The sequence below is a fragment of the Muntiacus reevesi genome, chromosome 2, assembly GCF_963930625.1.
Source record: "Muntiacus reevesi chromosome 2, mMunRee1.1, whole genome shotgun sequence".
Lineage (NCBI taxonomy): Eukaryota > Metazoa > Chordata > Mammalia > Artiodactyla > Cervidae > Muntiacus > Muntiacus reevesi.
This window is the reverse complement of record NC_089250.1, coordinates 251,858,242-251,877,672: the sequence shown is the minus strand read 5'-3', so window position 1 is coordinate 251,877,672 and position 19,431 is coordinate 251,858,242. Positions and strand designations below refer to the sequence as shown.

The 19,431-nt window shown below is 40.2% G+C and overlaps 1 protein-coding gene across 3 annotated transcripts; it reads right to left on the bottom strand.

Annotated features, from left to right (window-relative positions):
- Nucleotides 1-10,497: 10,497 nt before the first annotated feature.
- Nucleotides 10,498-18,301, bottom strand: ZNF19 (zinc finger protein 19). 3 transcript variants are annotated; one of them, XM_065925709.1, is made up of 5 exons: nt 18,273-18,301; nt 16,113-16,196; nt 13,389-13,515; nt 12,731-12,844; nt 10,498-11,607 (listed from the first exon to the last, which is right to left on the bottom strand). In XM_065925709.1, the coding sequence occupies exons 3-5, from the start codon at nt 13,420-13,422 to the stop codon at nt 10,520-10,522; spliced, it is 1,236 nt and encodes a 411-aa protein (XP_065781781.1). In that variant the 5' UTR covers nt 13,423-13,515; nt 16,113-16,196; nt 18,273-18,301; the 3' UTR covers nt 10,498-10,519. The 3 variants fall into 3 exon arrangements, with proteins under 3 accessions (XP_065781781.1, XP_065781780.1, XP_065781782.1); XM_065925708.1 differs by having other exon boundaries at nt 16,133-16,196; nt 18,273-18,295; XM_065925710.1 differs by lacking the exon at nt 18,273-18,301 and having other exon boundaries at nt 13,389-13,559; nt 16,133-16,201.
- Between the last annotated feature and the right edge of the window lie 1,130 nt (nt 18,302-19,431).

Here is a 19,431-nt window from a genome sequence, read left to right as displayed (position 1 = left end):
TTAGTAGTTTTAAGGGGAATGTTTAATACTTTTTGGTTATACAACAGCTGTGTCTACTGAGCAGTAGACTGAGTACAGCAGTCTACTGAGGTTTGAGATTCTAATAAAACCTTCTTAGGTAAACTTCTTTCATGTTATGATAGAAATGCAAATTAAAACCACAAAGTGACATCCATTCACATACAATAAATGGTTATAATCAAGAACAAACAAAGATGTTGGCAACAATGTAGAGAAATTGGAACCTTTACACATTTTTTGTGAAAGTATAAAATGGTGTGGACAGTAAGTATACATATTGGCATATGGACAATATGTACACATACTGGCATACACAATGTTTGGCATTTCTTCAAAAAATGTAAAATACAATTCGAGCTTGGTTTAAGAACTCCATGCCTAGGTATATGCCACAAAGAACTGAAAACAGTTGTTAAAAAAAACTTGTACATGAATATTCATAGCAGCATTGTTGACACTGGCCTAATGGTAGAAATAATTCAAATAACCCATCAGTGGATGAATAGATAAGTAACAGAGGGTGGCTCTATAAAGTTCCATATTATTCCGCCATATACAGAAATGGAGTAAAATAGTGCATTGCTGTAGAAAAGAATACAGTATGGTGGTTCATCAAAAGCACAAATTAATGTATGATTTGTCAATGCCACTTCAGGATATACACCCAAAAGGTTTGAAGGATGGAGTGAAACAGATATTTGTACACCCATATTCATAGCAGCATTACTCTGGCCAAAAGGTAGAAGCAACCCAAGTATCCATGATACATGAACTGATAAGCAAAATGTGATATATACACAAAGGTATATTATGCAGCCTTAAAAACTGAGGAAATTCAAACACATGCTACATCATGTATGAGCCTTAAAGTCATCATGCTAAGTGAAATAACCTGGGCATAAAAGGATGAATATTATATGATTCCACTTCTATGAAGTATTCAGAGAACCAAAATTCAGAGACAGAAAGTAGAATGCAGTTGACAAGGGTTAGAGGGAGTTAATGTTTAATGGATGTGGTTTCACTTGGAAAAAATGAAGAAGTATGGGAGATGGATGGTGAGGACATTTGAACAACGAAAATGTAGTGAATGTCATAGAACTATACTTTAGATGCTTTAACTGGTAAATGTTATGTTCAATAGATTTAATCACAATGGAAAATGTGAATGAAGTACTGACAGAGGTTACAACATGCATGAACACTGTAAATACCCTAGAAAGAAGCCATATAGAAAAGACCACCCAGATCATACTCACCTTGTGTGCTTTAACTCCATCAAGGTTGTGAAAATGAAAGTCTCAAGATAACTTCCAGAAAAAGAAAACTGGATCAGAATGGAAAAGACATTTTCATACTTTGGGACAGGTGGTAGAAGTGGGCCTGTAGATTGGATCAGAAGGTGAAAATCATAATGATTTCTCATATTCGGGTTATAGGGGTGTTCCCTGGGACAGTGTCCCTTTTGGGGGTAAAACACAATAGAAATTATCATTTAAACTGGCATATGTGGCAAATCAGTGATGACTGGGAAATGTGAAGTAAAAGTTGCTCAGTCATGTCTGACTCTTTGTAACCCCATGGACTATAAAGTCCATGGAATTCTCCAGACCAGAATACTAGAGTAGGTAGCTCTTCCCTTCTCCAGGTGATCTTCCCAACCCAGGGATCGAACCCAGGTCTCCTACATTGCAGGTGGATTCTTTACCAGCCGAGTCACAAGGGAAGCCCAAGAATACTGGAGTGGGTAGCCTATCCCTGATATCCTGAGTTACCAGGGAAGCCTGGGGAATGCTGAACCTACAAATAAAGAATACACTGTACTGCTACTTCAAGTTTTCTGTATGTTTGAAGTTAGCAGAAAGTAAATAACTTTTCAAAATAAACACATCATCTACTTTTCTGACATGGTATTAAGACATCAAACTTCATAATGGGGCCAAGCCCTACCCACATTCAGCTCTCCTAAAATGGTTAAGTTAATTACTCTTAAAGGAATCCAGATATTATTAAGAGGTACTGTGGGAAGATTATATTAGTAGCAACTATGTCTTGGGTGTTATGGATGACTTAGAATGTGGTAGAAACAATGACATTTTTGAATTACAATTTTCCACATCAAACTGCTAAAAGTTACAAGTAATACATAAATTTAGTAAAGTTGTATGATACAAAAGTAATACACAAAAGTCAGTTGAGTTTTTAACACACTAAGGAAGTATCAAAAAGAAAAATTAAGAAAACAATCACATTTGCAACTGCATCAGAAAGAAAATATCTAGGTGTAAATTTAACCAATGATGTGAATGAAACACTTGCACAATGAAAACTGGAAGACACTAATAAAGAAACTGAAGAAGAAACAAACAAAAATATTCCATGATTGAGCATTGGAAGATTATTGTTAAAACGTTCCTCCAGCCAAAGCAGTGCACACATACAATTCAAACACAATTAAAATGGCATTTTTCACAGAAACAGAATTAACAATTCTACCATGTGTGTGGAACCAAAAAAGCCCTGAAATAGCCAAAGCGATTCTAAAGAAGAAAGCACAGCTGGAGTTGACTCACTCCCTGACTTCAAACTACACCACAAAGCTTCAGGAACCAAAACAGTGTGGAACTAGCACAAATACAGGCACACCCCTACCAGAGGAAGAGAACAGAGAACTCAGAAGTAAACTCAAGGACATACATTAGGATTAAGTCCCCTCAATAAACTGATGCCCAGGAAACTACATACAACACACCAAAGGCACTGGAAACTGTCTACACCACACACAAAGCTACCTAAAATCCAATTTTCCACATCAAGTCCTCTTCTGGCTCCTATGAAAATGGATCACTGCCCCCCACCCAGGAGTCAGCCACGTACAGGAAGCTTCACTTTTTCTTTGCCTTTTACTCCTGCAGCAGTGCCTCCCAGCAGGTCGTGAAAACACTGAACTCTCGTCTGTACATGTAAGTGTGTCCTGAGAAGACTGAACTGTCTGCGTTAACTCAGCCAGGCACTGTCTGGAAGTCAAAGCCCTGGCGAATCCTGAGACAACCAAGCTCCTATCAGCTGCATGGAATCAGGTCCTCTAGATGAACACGCAGGCACCTCAAAATTCAGAGAGGTAGACTTGGCTCTGCCTGCTGGCCAGCTGGGAAGTGCAGGCTTCAACCACTCAAACCTTTCAGTTGAGGCCCTGTGCCCATCTGACAGGTCTGATGAATCCACTAAGTCTGAAAACTCAAATGGAGCCAAAAATCCCATGACAAGCCACAAATGGAAAGAAAAAGATTTTCAAAACACTTACATGATAGAGGATTTGTACTCAAATTATACCAACAACTATAGAACAAACAGCCCCATTAGAAATGGCTTTATATCTGAACAGGAGACCTACTTGGCCAATGAAGATAGTAAACATGCATATAAAAATATGTTCCGTATCACATATCATTAGGGAATTACAAATGAAAACAATGAGAAAGTACTGTACAACTATTAAAACTGCTGAACTAAAAAAAAAATGATACTACCAATTGATGCAAGTGTGAGAAGCAACGGAAACTATCCTTCACTGCTGGTGAAATGGATATACAGCTACTTTGCAAGACATTTGGGAACATTTTTGCAAAGCTATACAAATATCACTGTGGAGAACAATATGGTAGCTCCTTAAAAACTTAAAGTTAATATATGATCTCTCAATTCCACCCCAGTATAAATACCCAAAATATTTGAAAGCAGAAACTGAAATGTATTTGTACAACCATTTCATAGCACCATTATTCACAACAGACAAAGGTGGAAGAAATTCAACTACCCACTGACAGGTGAATGAAAAACAAGATATGGTATGAATGAATAAACAATGGGATACAATTCAGCCTTTAAAACTAAGGTAATTTTCAAACATGCCCACAACGTGGATGAAGCCTGAAGTCACCACGCTAAGTGAAATAAGTCAGTCATAGAAATACAAATATTGTACAATTCCACTTACACAGATATCTAGAGAAGACAAAAATAATGTGGTTTCCAGGGGCTGAGGGCACAAAGTTAATAGATAAAGAGTTTCACTTGAAAAAGATAAAAGTTCTGGAGATGGAGGGTGAGGATATTTGTACAACAGTATAAAGGTAGGTAATGCCACAGAACTGTACCCTTAAAATGTTTAAACGGTAACTGTCATGTTATATATTTTTAATCACAATGGAGAAAAAATTAATTAAGTACTGATAATTTTTACAATATGGATGAACATTGAAAATATTCTCAGTAGAAAAAAAGCCACATAGAGAAGGCCACCCAGATCACATGTTCATCTTGTGGGCTTTAAATCCATCAAGGTTATAAAAATAAGGGAAAATCTAAGTAATCATTCCAAAACAAGAAAACTGGGTCAGAACAGAAAAAGTTATATTTTCACACATTTGGACAACTGTTAAAAGTTTTTGAAGTGGGCTTGTGAATTAAATTATAATGTGGGAACCACAGAATTTCTTGATTGGGAGGTTATGTGTCATTCTGAGAGAATTCCTGTTGTGGGTAAAACACACTAGAGTATTCTGTGTGAAGGACCAAATGTGAATACTTTTTACTGTTGTGAAATTTTGTTTGAAATTATTAGAAAGTAATTTACTTTTCAAAACAACCATGTCATACCATGCCAGAAAAACAGAAGACCTTGAACTCTGTTATAAATGCCAAGACTTACCTAGATCCAGTTTAACCAAAGTTGTGATATTAACTGGCCTTGTAGGGGTCCACATGTTATTAAGACATATCATAAGAAGATTACATTAGGAGCCACCATGTCTTTGGTGTTATGGATGACCTGGAATACAGTAGAAACAGTGGGATTTTATTTTTTTTAATAATTTTTAAAATAGTTTATTTGGAGCCATCAGGTCTTATTTGTGGCATGTGGGATCTAGTTCCTTGACCAGGGAACAAGCCTAGACTCCCTGCATGGGGAGCACAGAGTTTTAGCCACTGAACTACCAGGAAAGCCCAACAGTGGGATTTTAGAATTACAATTTTCCACTTCATGCCACATAAAAAAAATTGCTGGAATAAAATTCAATAAAGTTGTAAAATATAAAATCAATATATAAAAATCAGCTAAGTTTCTATGCACTAATAACAAACGACGAGAAGGATAAATTAAAAAAGCAATCCTACTTATAACTTCATAGAAAAGAGAAAAAATACCTAGGATAATTTTAACCAAGGATATCAGACTCCTACTTGTACTTGAAAAACTATAAAGCCCTGATTTAAAAAATGAAAGAAGACACAATAAATAGAAAAATATTCTGAGCTCGTATACTGGAAGAAATACTATTACTAAAATGTCTATTCTACCCAAAGCCATCTGTAGATTCAATGCATTCTTTATCAGATTTTCAAAGACTTTTTTTCATAAAACTAGAAATAATCATCTTAATATTTGGAACCACAAAGGACCCTGAACAGTCAAAGAAATCTTCTGAGAAAAAAGAAAACAGCTGGGAGTCAGAAGTCTCCCTCTGACTTCAAACTATATCATGGAGCTAAGGTAACAGAAACAGTGTGGGACTGTCACAAACACAGATGTGCAATAAAGGAAAAGAATACAGAGCAAGCCCAGCAAAAAACTCACATGCGGATAGTTAATTCATGAGAATAGGGCCAAGAACCTACAACATGGACAGTCCCCTGGAAAAAAAATGGTGTTAGGGAGATTAGACACTATATACCAAGTAATTAATTAGAAAACATGGGATGAGATTAATATAGACAAACTTTACAACTTACACCCAAACTTACCCCAAATTGTCCACAGACAAACTTAAATGAGGAAACTGTAAAAATTCTGAAAGAAAACATAAAAAAAAAATCTATATGACCTTGGATCTGGGGATGACCTTAACACACATCACCAAAAGCCTATCAACAAAAGAAAAGAATAACGTGGATTTTATAAAATTAGAAATTTCTATTCTGTGAAAGGAAAGCCAAAGACAAACCACAAATAGATGTTTGCAAAACACATATCTAGTAAAGGATTTGTTCTCATTTTGTCCTAAGAACTCTAGAACTCATTAAAAATGGGCAAAGATCAGAACAGATTCCTGGCCAAAGAAGATATGCAGAGCAGAAATAGTCATACAAGAATACACTCAACATCAAGAATACACGCAACATCACAAACCACTGTTGCTGTTCAGCTGCTAAGTCGTGTCTGACTCTCTACAACCCCATGGACTGTATGTAGCCCACCAGGCTCCTTTGTCCATGAGGTTCTCCAGGCAAGAACACTGGAATGGGCTGCCATTTCCTTCCCTATCACATACCATTAGGGAAATATAAATTAGAACGTGACAGTACTGCACATCTATTAGAACTACTAAACTTCAAAACATGACAATATCTATTGCTGGAGGGGGAAGAACAAGAACTCTACTTCTCTGCTGGTGGAGTACAGGTACAAACATTTTCGAAGACAGTTTGGCATTTTCCTATAACTAAACAAGTCTTACCATAGGATATAAAAATCAAACCTCTAGTATTAAGACAATTGTTTTGAAAAACTGTGTTCAAACAAAACTACTATAAATTATATACATCAGCTCTATTCATAATGGCTAAAAGCTTGAAGGTACTAGGATGTTCTTCTATAGATGAATGCATAAGCATATTGGGACACTGACATGTGAAGGGCAAGAGCATATGCACCCCAAATATGCCTGTTTAATATAAAAATTATTTTAGACTGATTAATTTTCTAAACTGCAAACACATATCTATAAATCCATCAGAAGTTACCTTTTTATGAGGTCACTACAGAGGGGGCCTCAGCAAAGAATGAAGAAGGGTACAGGGAAAATCATTTTTCCCATCCTACACAGGCAATGGAATAGTTTAGCTATTGAAAGAAATGAATCACAAACCCAAGCAGAGACAAAGATGACTCTACATATATATTGTTAAGTGTTAAAATATAAAATAACATAATGCAGGAGACAACAAACAAGAACATAATTTATTTGGTGTCTTAAGAACTGCTATTCAGAAGACAGACTGAGGTAACTCTGAAAGTGTTCTTGGTGAAAGATTCTTGCTTTTTTGTGTTTTTTTCCCATTTTTATTAGTTGGAGGCTAATTACTTTACAATATTGTAGTGGTTTTTGTCATACATTGACATGAATCAGCCATGGATTTACATGTATTCCCCATCCCGATCCCCCCTCCCACCTCCCTCTCCACCCGATCCCTCTGGGTCTTCCCAGTGCACCAGGCCCGAGCACTTGTCTCATGCATAGAATCAATATTGTCAAAATGGCTGTACTACCTAAAGCAATCTATAGATTCAATGCAATCCCTATCAAGCTACCAATGGTATTTTTCACAGAACTAGAACAAATAATTTCACAATTTGTATGGAAATACAAAAAACCTCAAATAGCCAAAGTAATCGTGAGAAAGAAGAATGGAACTGGAGGAATCAACCTGCCTGACTTCAGACTCTACTACAAAGCCACAGTCATCAAGACAGTATGGTACTGGCACAAAGACAGAAATATAGATCAATAGAACAGAATAGAAAGCCCAGAGATAAATCCACGAACCTATGGACACCTTATCTTTGACAAAGGAGGCAAGGATATACAATGGAAAAAAGACAACCTCTTTAACAAGTGGTGCTGGGAAAACTGGTCAACCACTTATAAAAGAAGGAAACTAGAACACTTTCTAACACCATACACAAAAACAAACTCAAAATGGATTAAAGATCTAAATGTAAGACCAGAAACTATAAAACTCCTAGAGGAGAACATAGGCAAAACACTCTCCGACATAAACCACAGCAGGATCCTCTATGACCCACCTCCCATAATATTGGAAATAAAAGCAAAAATAAACAAATGGGACCTAATGAAACTTAAAAGCTTTTGCACAACAAAGATTCTTGTTTTATCCCTGAAAAATTCTCATCTCCCAGAGATGAGACACAGAAATCAAGAAAGTAAAGCAAGTATTTATTTAAGCTAAAATACACTCTGAGTGGGGAGAGCAGACAGGCTCAGGTGAATAACTACTCTGAGGTTTTTTGGCAAGCCAGTCATGTGAAATGTAATATTCGTTGGGGAGAGAGGAGTTTGGGGGTCATGTTCTCTGATTTTTATCACAGCACCATCTTCCTGGAGGGAAGAGGGATTTTTGTCCTTATTTAGCATTGATCAGGTATGTCACAGCATCGGTGCAGGATAGACACTTATCTGCAAGGCTTATTTTATTGTAATGAAAGCATAATGAGCAAAAGGTTACATTCAAACACACCAGATATTCCTGCATTTTCCCACATTTCTTTGTTCTGCCTCCAGGACACTTATCTCCAAATGTATGATTTCCGGCATGGAAGTTCCAAGGATCCCCCTCTCCAGATGCATGGCTTCCTGCCATCTGACCCATGCTCCCCTTTCTCTGCTCATATCTAGCTTTTTTGTTGTTTAGCCACTCAGTCATGTACGCCTCTTTGCGACCCCATAGACTATAGCCCCACCAGGCTCCTCGGTCCATGGAATTTCACAGGCAAGAATTGTCGAGTGGGTTGCCATATCTAACTACCTTCCTGTTTTAACAAAAACATTCTGGAGGGAGAGAAAGAGACGGAGACTTTTAAAAACAAAAGGCAATGAGGCTGATAAAAGTTGCCTGGCGACAGTCATAACTGACCCTGTTGGAAGTCTGGAAATGTTTGTCCTTAAAAGAATCACCAGTTGTTTCAGGGTAGAAGTATAAAAAAAAGTTGGTAGATTTCCATGAATTACTTTAGTATAAGAAGCCAATAAGTAAACAGGCTGCCTGCCATGAGTTTCTGACAGATGTGCTGGAAGACTTCAACAGGTGAAAGACACAAACAAAATAAACCCTAAAATAAGGAAAATACAAACAGACCAACTGACTATCCTCTGGCCCTTTCTTCCTACTTGTTCTCCTCTCAGTGTTCTGGGACGTCGAGAAATGAGGAGGAGCTGTCTGGCAGCCCCCCTTAGACATGACTGCACCTAATGTCTTCGCCTCCCCTAAGCATGCCCCACTCATCAGGTACACCATGCCAGATGGAGCCTCAACAGTCAATGATCCTGATGTGTCAGCACTTTTTTGATTACAAGGGACTAGGCACACTCAAGTGAAATAAGTATTATATTATAGATGATAGAAAGTAATCTTTACAAGAGACAAGTTGAAGAGTGGGTTCAGAGGTGTCAGATCCAAGGGCTCACATGGTGTGCAACCTTGCCCCTCTGACTGTCAGTCCTGCTGAGTGTCTTACGGTGGGTGACTCCACTCACAGGCAGTCTCTCACTACATCCAGCACCTCCAGGATGACACAAGCTCAAAGTCCATTCTACTGCGAATAGTTTCTCCCTCACTAGGGTTCCATGAAAACTCATGACTTGGAATGCCTTTGGTCTGGCTTGGATAACATTCTCACCCTTGCACCGATCAAAGCAATCAGAGGACAGAAAATGGAACTGGATAGACATGTATCATGTACCCATCTTCCAGATGGGTGGAATGCAGGGTCAGCCCTCTTAAACTGTCTGGACTGGAAGCCCGTGAAATGTAGCTCCCTAAGGAAAGCTGAGGTGCTGTACTTGGACATGTGGACAGATTTTGGCTTGGTGAAAGCAGCAGATCCCACTGCACAGCACAGAATCTGAAGCACAAGGTAAAAAGGGATTTAGAGTCAGTGGCTATAGCTACCTGTCGAATGCTCTTGCTATCCAGCCACAGCAAGTTCTTCCATTTGCTGAAGAGCAAGAATGATGATGGTGGTAAACTCCAGGCTCCAGCCTTGAACACCAGGTTCTTGCATCTCAACAGACTGACCCAGAACAGGTCTCATGCCCTTGCAAGGCCCACAGACCTGTCTTGGTCCTGGGAGGTGGGAGCTCAGGATTCAAGCCTGCCCTTGGCCACATTAATCAACCACTCCCCCAAACCACTCATTTTTTCAGCCTCTTCTCTCTGTGCTACAAAGAACTGACACCAAATCCTAAGGGTGGTAAGGAGATCCTTGCTCAATGAAGTACTGGGAGTTTCAAGGATTATTCAATACCATGGAATTTGTAACTGGTAGGCTTTCCAAAGTCCACATGGGTGCATGTGGTTCTCCAAACACCAAGAAGCCTGTGAAACCATCCATTAGGAGGCCACATTGTTCACATATCTTTGACTCTTAACAAGTACAAATGTCAAAAGTTTGCAACAACTGGAAGGTGAAAGGATTGCAGGGCCATAGTCTTCTGTCTGGTTGCTGTGGCCAGGGCCACACTCAACATTAGGAGGGTTATTAACTTGGTCTGGGATTCTAACTGGACTATCTTGGGTCATCTATTGACATATGAACCAACAGCTGTAGCCTGAGGGAAGGAATCTGCAGCTAAGCTGGGCCTGTGTCACACATTCTACCCAAGTGGAAGACGGAAGGCAAAGGAAATATCGTGTATTGTTACCAGTAAAACGGGGTAAAAAATTCTGGGAGCCCAAAACAACCAACATCCAGCACAGGCTTCTCTCCAGGGTGGACACAATCTATCTGGGAAGATGTCCTAAAGGTTTTTTCATACTTGACATAGTCACAGGGTTTCTTTCTAGTATGGACTCTTTGATGCTGAAGCAGATTTCTTTCACTAGTGAAAACTTTTCCACACTCATCACAGGAGGTCTCCTGAATATGGATTCTTAGATGTCTCTTCAACTGAGCCTGAGTACTAAACACTTTTCCACAACATATACAGTCAAAAGGTTTCACCTCACTGTGGACTTGCTGGTGTCGAGTTAGTTTTGTACGGAAATTGAAGGCTTGCCCACATATTTTACAAGAGTAAGGCTTTTCCCCTGTGTGAATACGCTGATGCTGACTAAGATGAGAAGTCCTTCCAAAGCTTTTGCGGCACTCATTACACTCATATGGTTTCTCTCCAGTGTGAATTTTCTGATGTCGCAGAAGTGGTGAATTACCAACAAAAGCTTTTCCACACTCATTACACTTATAAGGTTTCTCTCCAGTGTGAACTCTCTGGTGTATAACAAACTCAGAACTACTGGTGAAACCATTTCCACACTCCCTACAGAGATAGGGTCTGTCCCCACTGTGGATTCTCTGATGCCTAATCAGATTTGCATTATCGTTAAAGGCTCTCCCACACTCTTCACACTGATAGGGTTTCTCACCAGTGTGGATTCTCTGATGTCGAATTAATGAAGAATTGCCATTAAAGGCTTTTCCACACTCATTACACTCAAAGGGTTTCTCCCCAGTGTGGATTCTCTGATGTCTAACATAATAAGAAAAATAGCTGAAGCATTTCCCACACTCTTCACATCTGAAGGGTTTCCTATCATAGTGGATTCTTAGAACCTTTCCTCTAACATTTTTCATTGTGGGGATTTCCTGCTGTTGCTCCAGTTCACATGTTTCTAGGAAGGTGCTTTTGTTAAGAATGTTCTTCTGTGGTCCATGTGACATCATCATGTCTCTTTCTTCAGAAATTCCCCACGTTGGTGTTAATTCACTGTCCATGTGGGTCCTGGCATCTGACATAACAAATAGAAGACAAAAATGCCACCTGAGAATTATACCAAAAATAAAAGAACATTGAAAACTATAGTGGTTCCCCCTTATTTGCAGTCCCTCTTTCCACAGTTTCAGTTTCCTTGTCAAGCACAGTCCCAAAATATTAAACATAAAATTCCAGAAATAAATAATCCTTAAGTTTTAAATTGTGCACTGTTCTGAAGAGCATAATGAAATCTAGCACCAACCCACTCCAACCAGATGTAAATCATCACTCTGTATATGTTACCTGTCTATTACTAAGTAGCTGATTCAGTTATCAGATAGACCTTTGTAGGATTTTAGTACTTGTGTTCAAGTAACCCTTATTTTACTTTATAATGGCTCCAACATGAAAGAGGAGTGACACTGGCAACCTGGATAGTCTCTTGCTTGCTGCATCTAATTTATCACAGGTATGCATATATAACAAAAAGACATGATAGATACATAGTTGATTCTTTGTACCCAAGAAAGCAGACCCCAAGTTACAAAGGTCCTGGAGTCAATCCCCTGTGGATACCCAGGAATAGCTACATAGGGTTTGATACTACCTGAAGTTTCAGGCATCCATTGGAGATCTGAAAATATATGCACCATATGTGACTATCCCTGGTGGCTCATTTGGTAACAAATTTGCCTGCAATGCAGGAGACCTGGGTTCAGTCCTTGGATTGGGAAGATCCCCTGGAGAAGGAAATGGCTACCTACTCCAGTACTCTTGCCTGGAGAATTCCACAGACAGACGAGCCTGGTGGACTACAGTCCATGGGGTTGCAAAGAGTTGGACATAACTGAGTGATTAACACTTTCACTTTCACAACAGAGATTTTAGAGATTACTAAACTCCTAACATCAGCCTGCTTTTCAGACAAGGCTAATAAAATGAAAGTGTCAAATATTCACAGGTAGAGAACAGTTGACAAGGAAATGGATTTGAGAATTAATGCATTAATTAATTAATCAGAAATATATGCAGAAGAGTTATGGTGGAAATGGTTTCATATTTGCCTATTTTGAGAAATCATCTATTTAAATCCTTCCCAGCATGGTTCATTTTAAACATACTGCTCTGTAAAGCTCTATAGTCACTGCCTCACTTACTTTTATAGATGTCTTTGGTCCCCTGTGCAGGAGGATTATCCTGTGTCTCCAGGCCCGCAAGCAAATCCCCTCTCTCTAGAAGTGAGACTAATGTAGGTTTGGGAATTGGGTATCCTGAAAAGGGTAGAAAATGGCACCTTTCAGTCCTGTGTCTGCTGTGTCAAAAGAACAAAAAGCTCAAGAATCTCAGTGAGACTAGAACAGATCCACAGAAAAGGGCTCAGGGCTGGGGAAAGCCAAGATTTTTGCTCAAGTGGAAAATGAGCATTTGTGATCTCTTCCTAAAACTAGACCCAAGAGTAAGTTAGTGATCCTGAGGGACATATACAAACAAAGGGAAGGAGTCATACCCTTCCCTAGACTAGAGGGAGACAAAAGTAAGCTGAAAACTTATCTAACAATAGACACTATTTACCCTGCAGAGGCCCTGGGAGGATGGAGCGTACTCATACCAGGTGACAATTCCCTACATTGGGACCAAACTGACCCAAGACTTGTCCCTACACAATAACCTCTCAAGTGGGTCTCAGTCCCAGGACCATGGAGGATAAAAGAGATGACTTCCCGCTTTCCACACCACACCCCTGGCTGATAAGGAGGAAAAAAGGAAGGAAAGAGGAAAGCACAGATCTGAGAACAAGGAGAAAAGTGGCCTTACCCAGGGACATCAAGTTCCCACAGATCTCCAGCATCACACTTCTGTACAGGGCCCTCTGTGCAGGAGAAAGGCCAGCCCATTCTGTCTGGGTGAAGTAAACAGCCACATCCTCAAAGGTCACCACCGCCTAAAACAAGAGGTTCCTACTGTGCCAGAGCCAATTCTCTGGCTCTGAGTGTGGGGCACAGGGGACAGGGACAGTGAGCTGAGTGTTAAATGACTATTGAGACAACAAAAAATCTGGAACTTCTCTCACTAAAAGTTAGAGCTTTCATTTGGACACAAAATTTAGTCTCATGAAACGTAACATCATGTTTTGAAAACCCTGGAAAGTCTCCCATGAATTAAAATCCCTAGAGCAAAATCTCTTTGATTTTATAAAACTTTCAACCTTTTATTATTGCACCTACAAATAAACAGTTAGCTTTAATCTCTTCAGACACCCACTTAGAAGAGACATTGCAGGACTGACCTGTTCCCCCTTCATTGCCCCAAGTGCCCAATCAATCCATCTGTTCCCCATGCATGCTCACTCTACCCCAGACCTCAAGTTCACATGACAGGAACAGAGTCATGGTTTGCCCTGATGACTGGCCTCATCCGACCTCATCTCCTGCTTGAAGAAGGGGTTGTGCAGCCTGTGCTCAAGAATGTCCAGCAGAGAGAACTCAGTGCTGCATGGGACAGTGTATTCTGCTTCCTGATGAATTTTCCTGGGAGAATATGCTTCTGGAATCAAACTGCTGCTGGGTATTTCTCTTAACTGCTTTTCTTCATACACCTCCGAAACAATCTGTAACTGTTTCTGTCAACTAAGTATCATGCTTTTTCAATAGCCACCCTTTCCCAACCCTGATAGCCCCACTCTACCTTGCCAGAAAGCTCAGGATCTGGCTTAGAAATTTTATTCATTCCCCAGACTTTGATAGCAAACTTGGTTACCTGAATATGCAGGGAATGTCCTCCCACCTTTCAATACCTCAACTGATTCTGCAGATCTCATCAGCACTGTCACCATCTAACACCAAATGCATCCACCCGATCTGCCTCCTGCCAAACTGGCTCTATCTTCAATTCATGTAACTAACCAGCACAGAGAGTGAAAGTGTTGTTTCTCAACACAGAAATAGTACGAATTTCATCCCAGTCTCCTAAGTTAGAAATTTGAGATTCATCCTGGACTAACTTGTCCTACTCACCACTCATTTCCAATAAGCAGTCAGTAATCAAATCCTGCCAATTTTATTTTCTAAATATTGCTGGAATCTGGTTCCTCTTCACTATCATACAATCAGTTCACTAGTACCTGCTGGGGATACTTAACTCCAGTTCTAGGCCTGTCCTGGGTTGACTCCATCCTCAGTCAGCTATGCAATCATGGACATATAATGACAAACTGACTCAGTCAACAGAATGACTTCCTTGAATGAGTCATCATGAACTACAACAATGGTTCTCAAGGTGTGGTACCCCACTGCACTAGCAGGATCACCTAGGAACTTGCCATAAAGGCAAATTCATAGGCCCCATCCAAGACCAATCTGTGCTTTCATAAGCCCTCCAGGTGATTCTTATGCACGCTAAGTCCAAGAACCCTGGAGTACAGGATAAAATCCGAGCTTAGGAAACCAAGTTCTATCAGGTAACACATGATAAGGGGAAAGCACAAGATTGTACAGAGAAACTGGCTAGGAAGCTCTGCAAACAAAATCTAAGAAAAGGAATGACAAACCCTGAAGGAGGTCGATATAAAAGATGGGACAAATGGAAGAGAGAGTAGCCAGAAAGAGTCAGACTCTGAAAACAGTATCAAGGGAGAACAGAGTCAACAACTACTCAGCAACCTAGAAACTGAGTGGTCAGGATTATGACAGGGTGATACCAGTAACTGACAACTTATATAAGATCAGAAGATGGGAGCAACAGGGTAGACAATGTCAGGAAGAGGGACAAGCCAGATATCAGAAATCCAGGAGAGGGACTTGGGATATGGTTCATAGATGCTGAGTTACTAGATAAGTAAGTACCAGGAAGAAGGAAATAGTTAAGGAACACCCAGCAATTCATCAGTCTCAAAAAGTGAAATCAGCTCATGAAATCAATTTCCTTATCCCAAAAATGCTAAAGTATTTAATGTTCATTTCACAGATGAAGTTAAGGTGCAAGAGGTTAAGTGACTGGCTCAAGGCCACAATGTCACAGAGGCTTTACAGGATCCCTAACTTCAGGTGTTTTGTCCTAGTGCAGATTTTTCCTGTCATAGCCCCCTGCCTTGATTAGCCAAGTCAACTTCTGAATAAATGATACAAGCTCCCTTCTTCTTGTCTTTTTCCTGCCATCACTCTGCCCCTACTTCCCAAGAACCTTGTGATCTCCCTGATCTTGATTACTCCCACTGTGTAATGGACACCTATAATGCCAATCTGAGTCCCTCATTCTCACAGGGCCCTCTGCAGGAGGAACCACTAAACCTGGGAACCCACTAGCTCAACAGAGGTCCTCAGAGTACAGGAAACTATCCTTTTGCATCCCTGGGCACTCTATGCAGCCACTGCTTGCTGGACTTCTGGCTGCTCATTCCCACGTCATCTGCCTTCCCCCAGCATCCAGTCCTACTGCAGAGAGTCAACAAGGGTCTTCTAACTGCTTTGGCTCTAAGGCTTCTTGCCAGAATCATCTCTGTCATCCCCCTCTTTCTTCACATCAGATCTCTCCAAGGCTGACCTGAAGGAATCACAGCTCACCTGGTGCCAGACTTTCAGGGGCATGACAGCCATTATTGGGCTCTCTCTCAATGAAGGGCAGGGGCTGAGGGAAGAAGCAAAGAGAAACAAGAGTAAGCCGATCCAGACAAAGGCTCTTTTTTTTAAAACAAATCTGGCAATAACAGCAACAACCATTTACTAAATGGCACTGAGTAAATGGTATATTAATATTTCCCCACAATATGCCATGAGGTTTGAATTCTTAGGAAATTAAGATTTTGAAAGGTAAGTAACTTGACCTTGGGTACCAGAGACTGTACTCACCAACATCGTACAACGCTGTCTGTCCTAAGACATGAGAACAGGGGAACACGAATACACAAAGAGCAAACAAGCAAGACATCAGAAAACCCTATAAGAAGGAACCTAGACCTTTACTTTCTCAAAAATAAAATTTTACTGAGAAACATAAATGGTTAAAAAAAAATGTTTTTGGATGATAAATACATATCCACTCAATCACCTCAATAATTCTTTAAACCTTTTCTTTTTCCCACATAAGAAAACAGTCTAAGAGAATAATTTTCTCTATGAAGGTCACTCAGCCAGTGGATGGATGAACTTGGATCCCAAACCAGACGTGCCTGATTTCCAGAGGCCAAGCTTTTAATAACTACATCAAATTACTTCCAACAGGAATCCCAACAGGATTTTTTTCTTTTAGAACTCAATAAAGTGATTCTAAGGCTAAAAAAAAACAGATAAAGGTAGCCCCCCCAAATCAGAGAAATCATCTTAGAGTAAGATTTCCTTTTCTTGATCTTGGGGCAGACATCTTTTTTTGTTCACCACCCTCTTCTAGGACCCAGTGATAACCAGAAACCAATTAGCAAAAGACCATGAAAAGACCACTTCAACATGCCAAAATGTCTGGGTCATTACTTTAATTATATCATCCCCTACAGACACTTTGTATTCTTGCTACGCACTCATAGCCTACCAAAAAGCCAGGATCTTCACAAATGAAATTCACTGCATGTGGCCATTTCCTGCCAGCCTCATCTTTGTGCCACCCTCTTTTCTTTTAGTTTAGCCACACTGGTCTTCTTTCATCTTCTCTATTATGCTAATTCAGGACCTTTGTACCGGCTCTGCATGAACCACTCTTCTTCAACCTTTAGAACCTTTGTAACTAATAGACTGTGTGCAATACTTTTCAGAAGTCAGCCCTCTGTTCATATAGGTAACTGCCAGCTCACCACAGCCTGTCTCTACAGACCAGGTCAGGGCCCCAGGTTACACACTCCACTAGCACTGTATTCTCTTTCTTGTATACCACTTCTCTCAGTTTAAGACACTGTGTTTTCTAAAAAAAAAAAAAAAAGACACTGTGTTTTCTTTATCCAACATTTATCACAAACTTATTTCATTCCAGGCCAAGTGTGAGACACAGGACAAACAGTAGAGAAAAAAGGGTGTGATCCCTTCCTTCATGGGGCTTAAACTAAAAGAAACACAAATATGAATCAAAGATCCTCAGAATTAGCTTTAAGACCACAATCGTGACTAGTGACAGGGATACTTTATCCTAGATGCGGAGGCTTAAGAATAGGAATTACTTAGGTTGAAAGGAAAATCTTTCCAAAGTTAACAGCATGTGCAAAAACATGGTCTCGAAGTGAAAGTCCAAAGAATCAAGGGGAATGTGCCTAAGATGAAGGTGAAGACGTTGTAAGAAATCAAGTCCTGCAAGGCCTTGTGCACATCAAGAATAACCGCACTGGATTAACAGAAGACTTTTAATTAAACTGACAGGTCCCTGGGAGAGGGGCCCACGGCCCTCTCATTCGCAGCTGCATCTTGGGAACCCAGAGCAGCAACTAGCATTTAGCGGCTCAGTTAGTAGTTGATAGCCCAGGGAGCTACGGGAGGCTGCGGCTGTGTGAGGTCAAACGGCGTCTCCTTTTCATCCACAGCCTTACACAAGGCGGCCGCTAAGGACTGGGGCGAAGGCACCGCGGGCGGGGGAGACTGGCCGGCGGGCGCGTTAGCTCCGCAGACCAGGGGGCGCCGCCCGACTCCCTCCACCTGGACAAGAGGGACTAAGCGGACAGCCTTCTCCAGGGTGAAAGGTGTGCCCCCAGCAGGCTCGCTGAGGCGACAAGACCCAGAAACTCACCTCAGGAAAAGTGCAATGTGTGGTGTGACTGGAAGTGCGTAACTACGTCGGCCGCAGCACCCAAATATCGCGAGCTTCCTCTCTAGGAAACCAGACCACACGTCTCTGTGGTCCTTGGCTTTCCTCCCCAGGCACGCGATTTTAACCGGCGACATCAAACAGAAAAAGCTTATCGTTAAGCTAATCTCTAGCTGAAATCTAGAATTTCCTTCAATTTTGTGTTGGCGAGGACCACAACAGTATCAACAGTGCCTTGTGACTTTGTCAGCAATAGGAATCCCACGTTTTCATATCACATTACAATTGCAGTTATAGGGGAACTTCGATTTCATGCACCATCATTTTTGCCTTAGCTGACCAAAAAGTACAGTCAAACTAAGTGTTTTGTTGCAGTGTGTATATTGGTATGATTTGACGTGATTGTGCCCTTGCTGTTGAAAACATAATGGTCAGAGACAGAATGCCTTCCCTCTAACGTTGACAACAAGGCAGGTATGTCCGCTTTTCCCACTATTATTCAACATCGTACTGGAGTGCTAGCAAGTGCAGAAAGGCCAGAAAAGGAAATAAAAGGCAGAGATTAGAAATAAAACTGTTAAGATTTGCAGAGGACGTTATTATCTACATTTTTTAAAAAAAATCCAAAGAAAGCTACAAAACTGCTAGAACTAACAAGTGAGTTTAGCAAGATCACAGAGTTAAAGGTCCAAAAAGATAAACTGTTGGAAACTGAAATACGCAGCAATAAAATTTCCTGTAATACAATGTCAATAAAAATTTTAAAATAGTACCATTTACAACAGCACAGAAAACATGACATAGGTATAAATCTCACAAAATATGTGTAAGATACACATCATGAAAATTACAAAATAATGACAGAAGAGATGAAAGAATACCTAATAAACTGAGGGAGATACTCTGTTCACTGATTGAAAAACCCAATACTAAGATGTCAATTATCCCCAAATTGCTCTATATATTTAAAGCAATCCAGTCAAAATCCCAGCAAGACCCTTTACAGAAAACGAGCTGATTCAATTTAATTGTATGTCAATCATTTGATAGAGCTGAAAAAAAGCGGTGGAGAAAGGAGGGGTTTCTTAGTAAATTATGCTGAAACATTTGGATGTCACAACAGGAAAAGAAAATAATATTC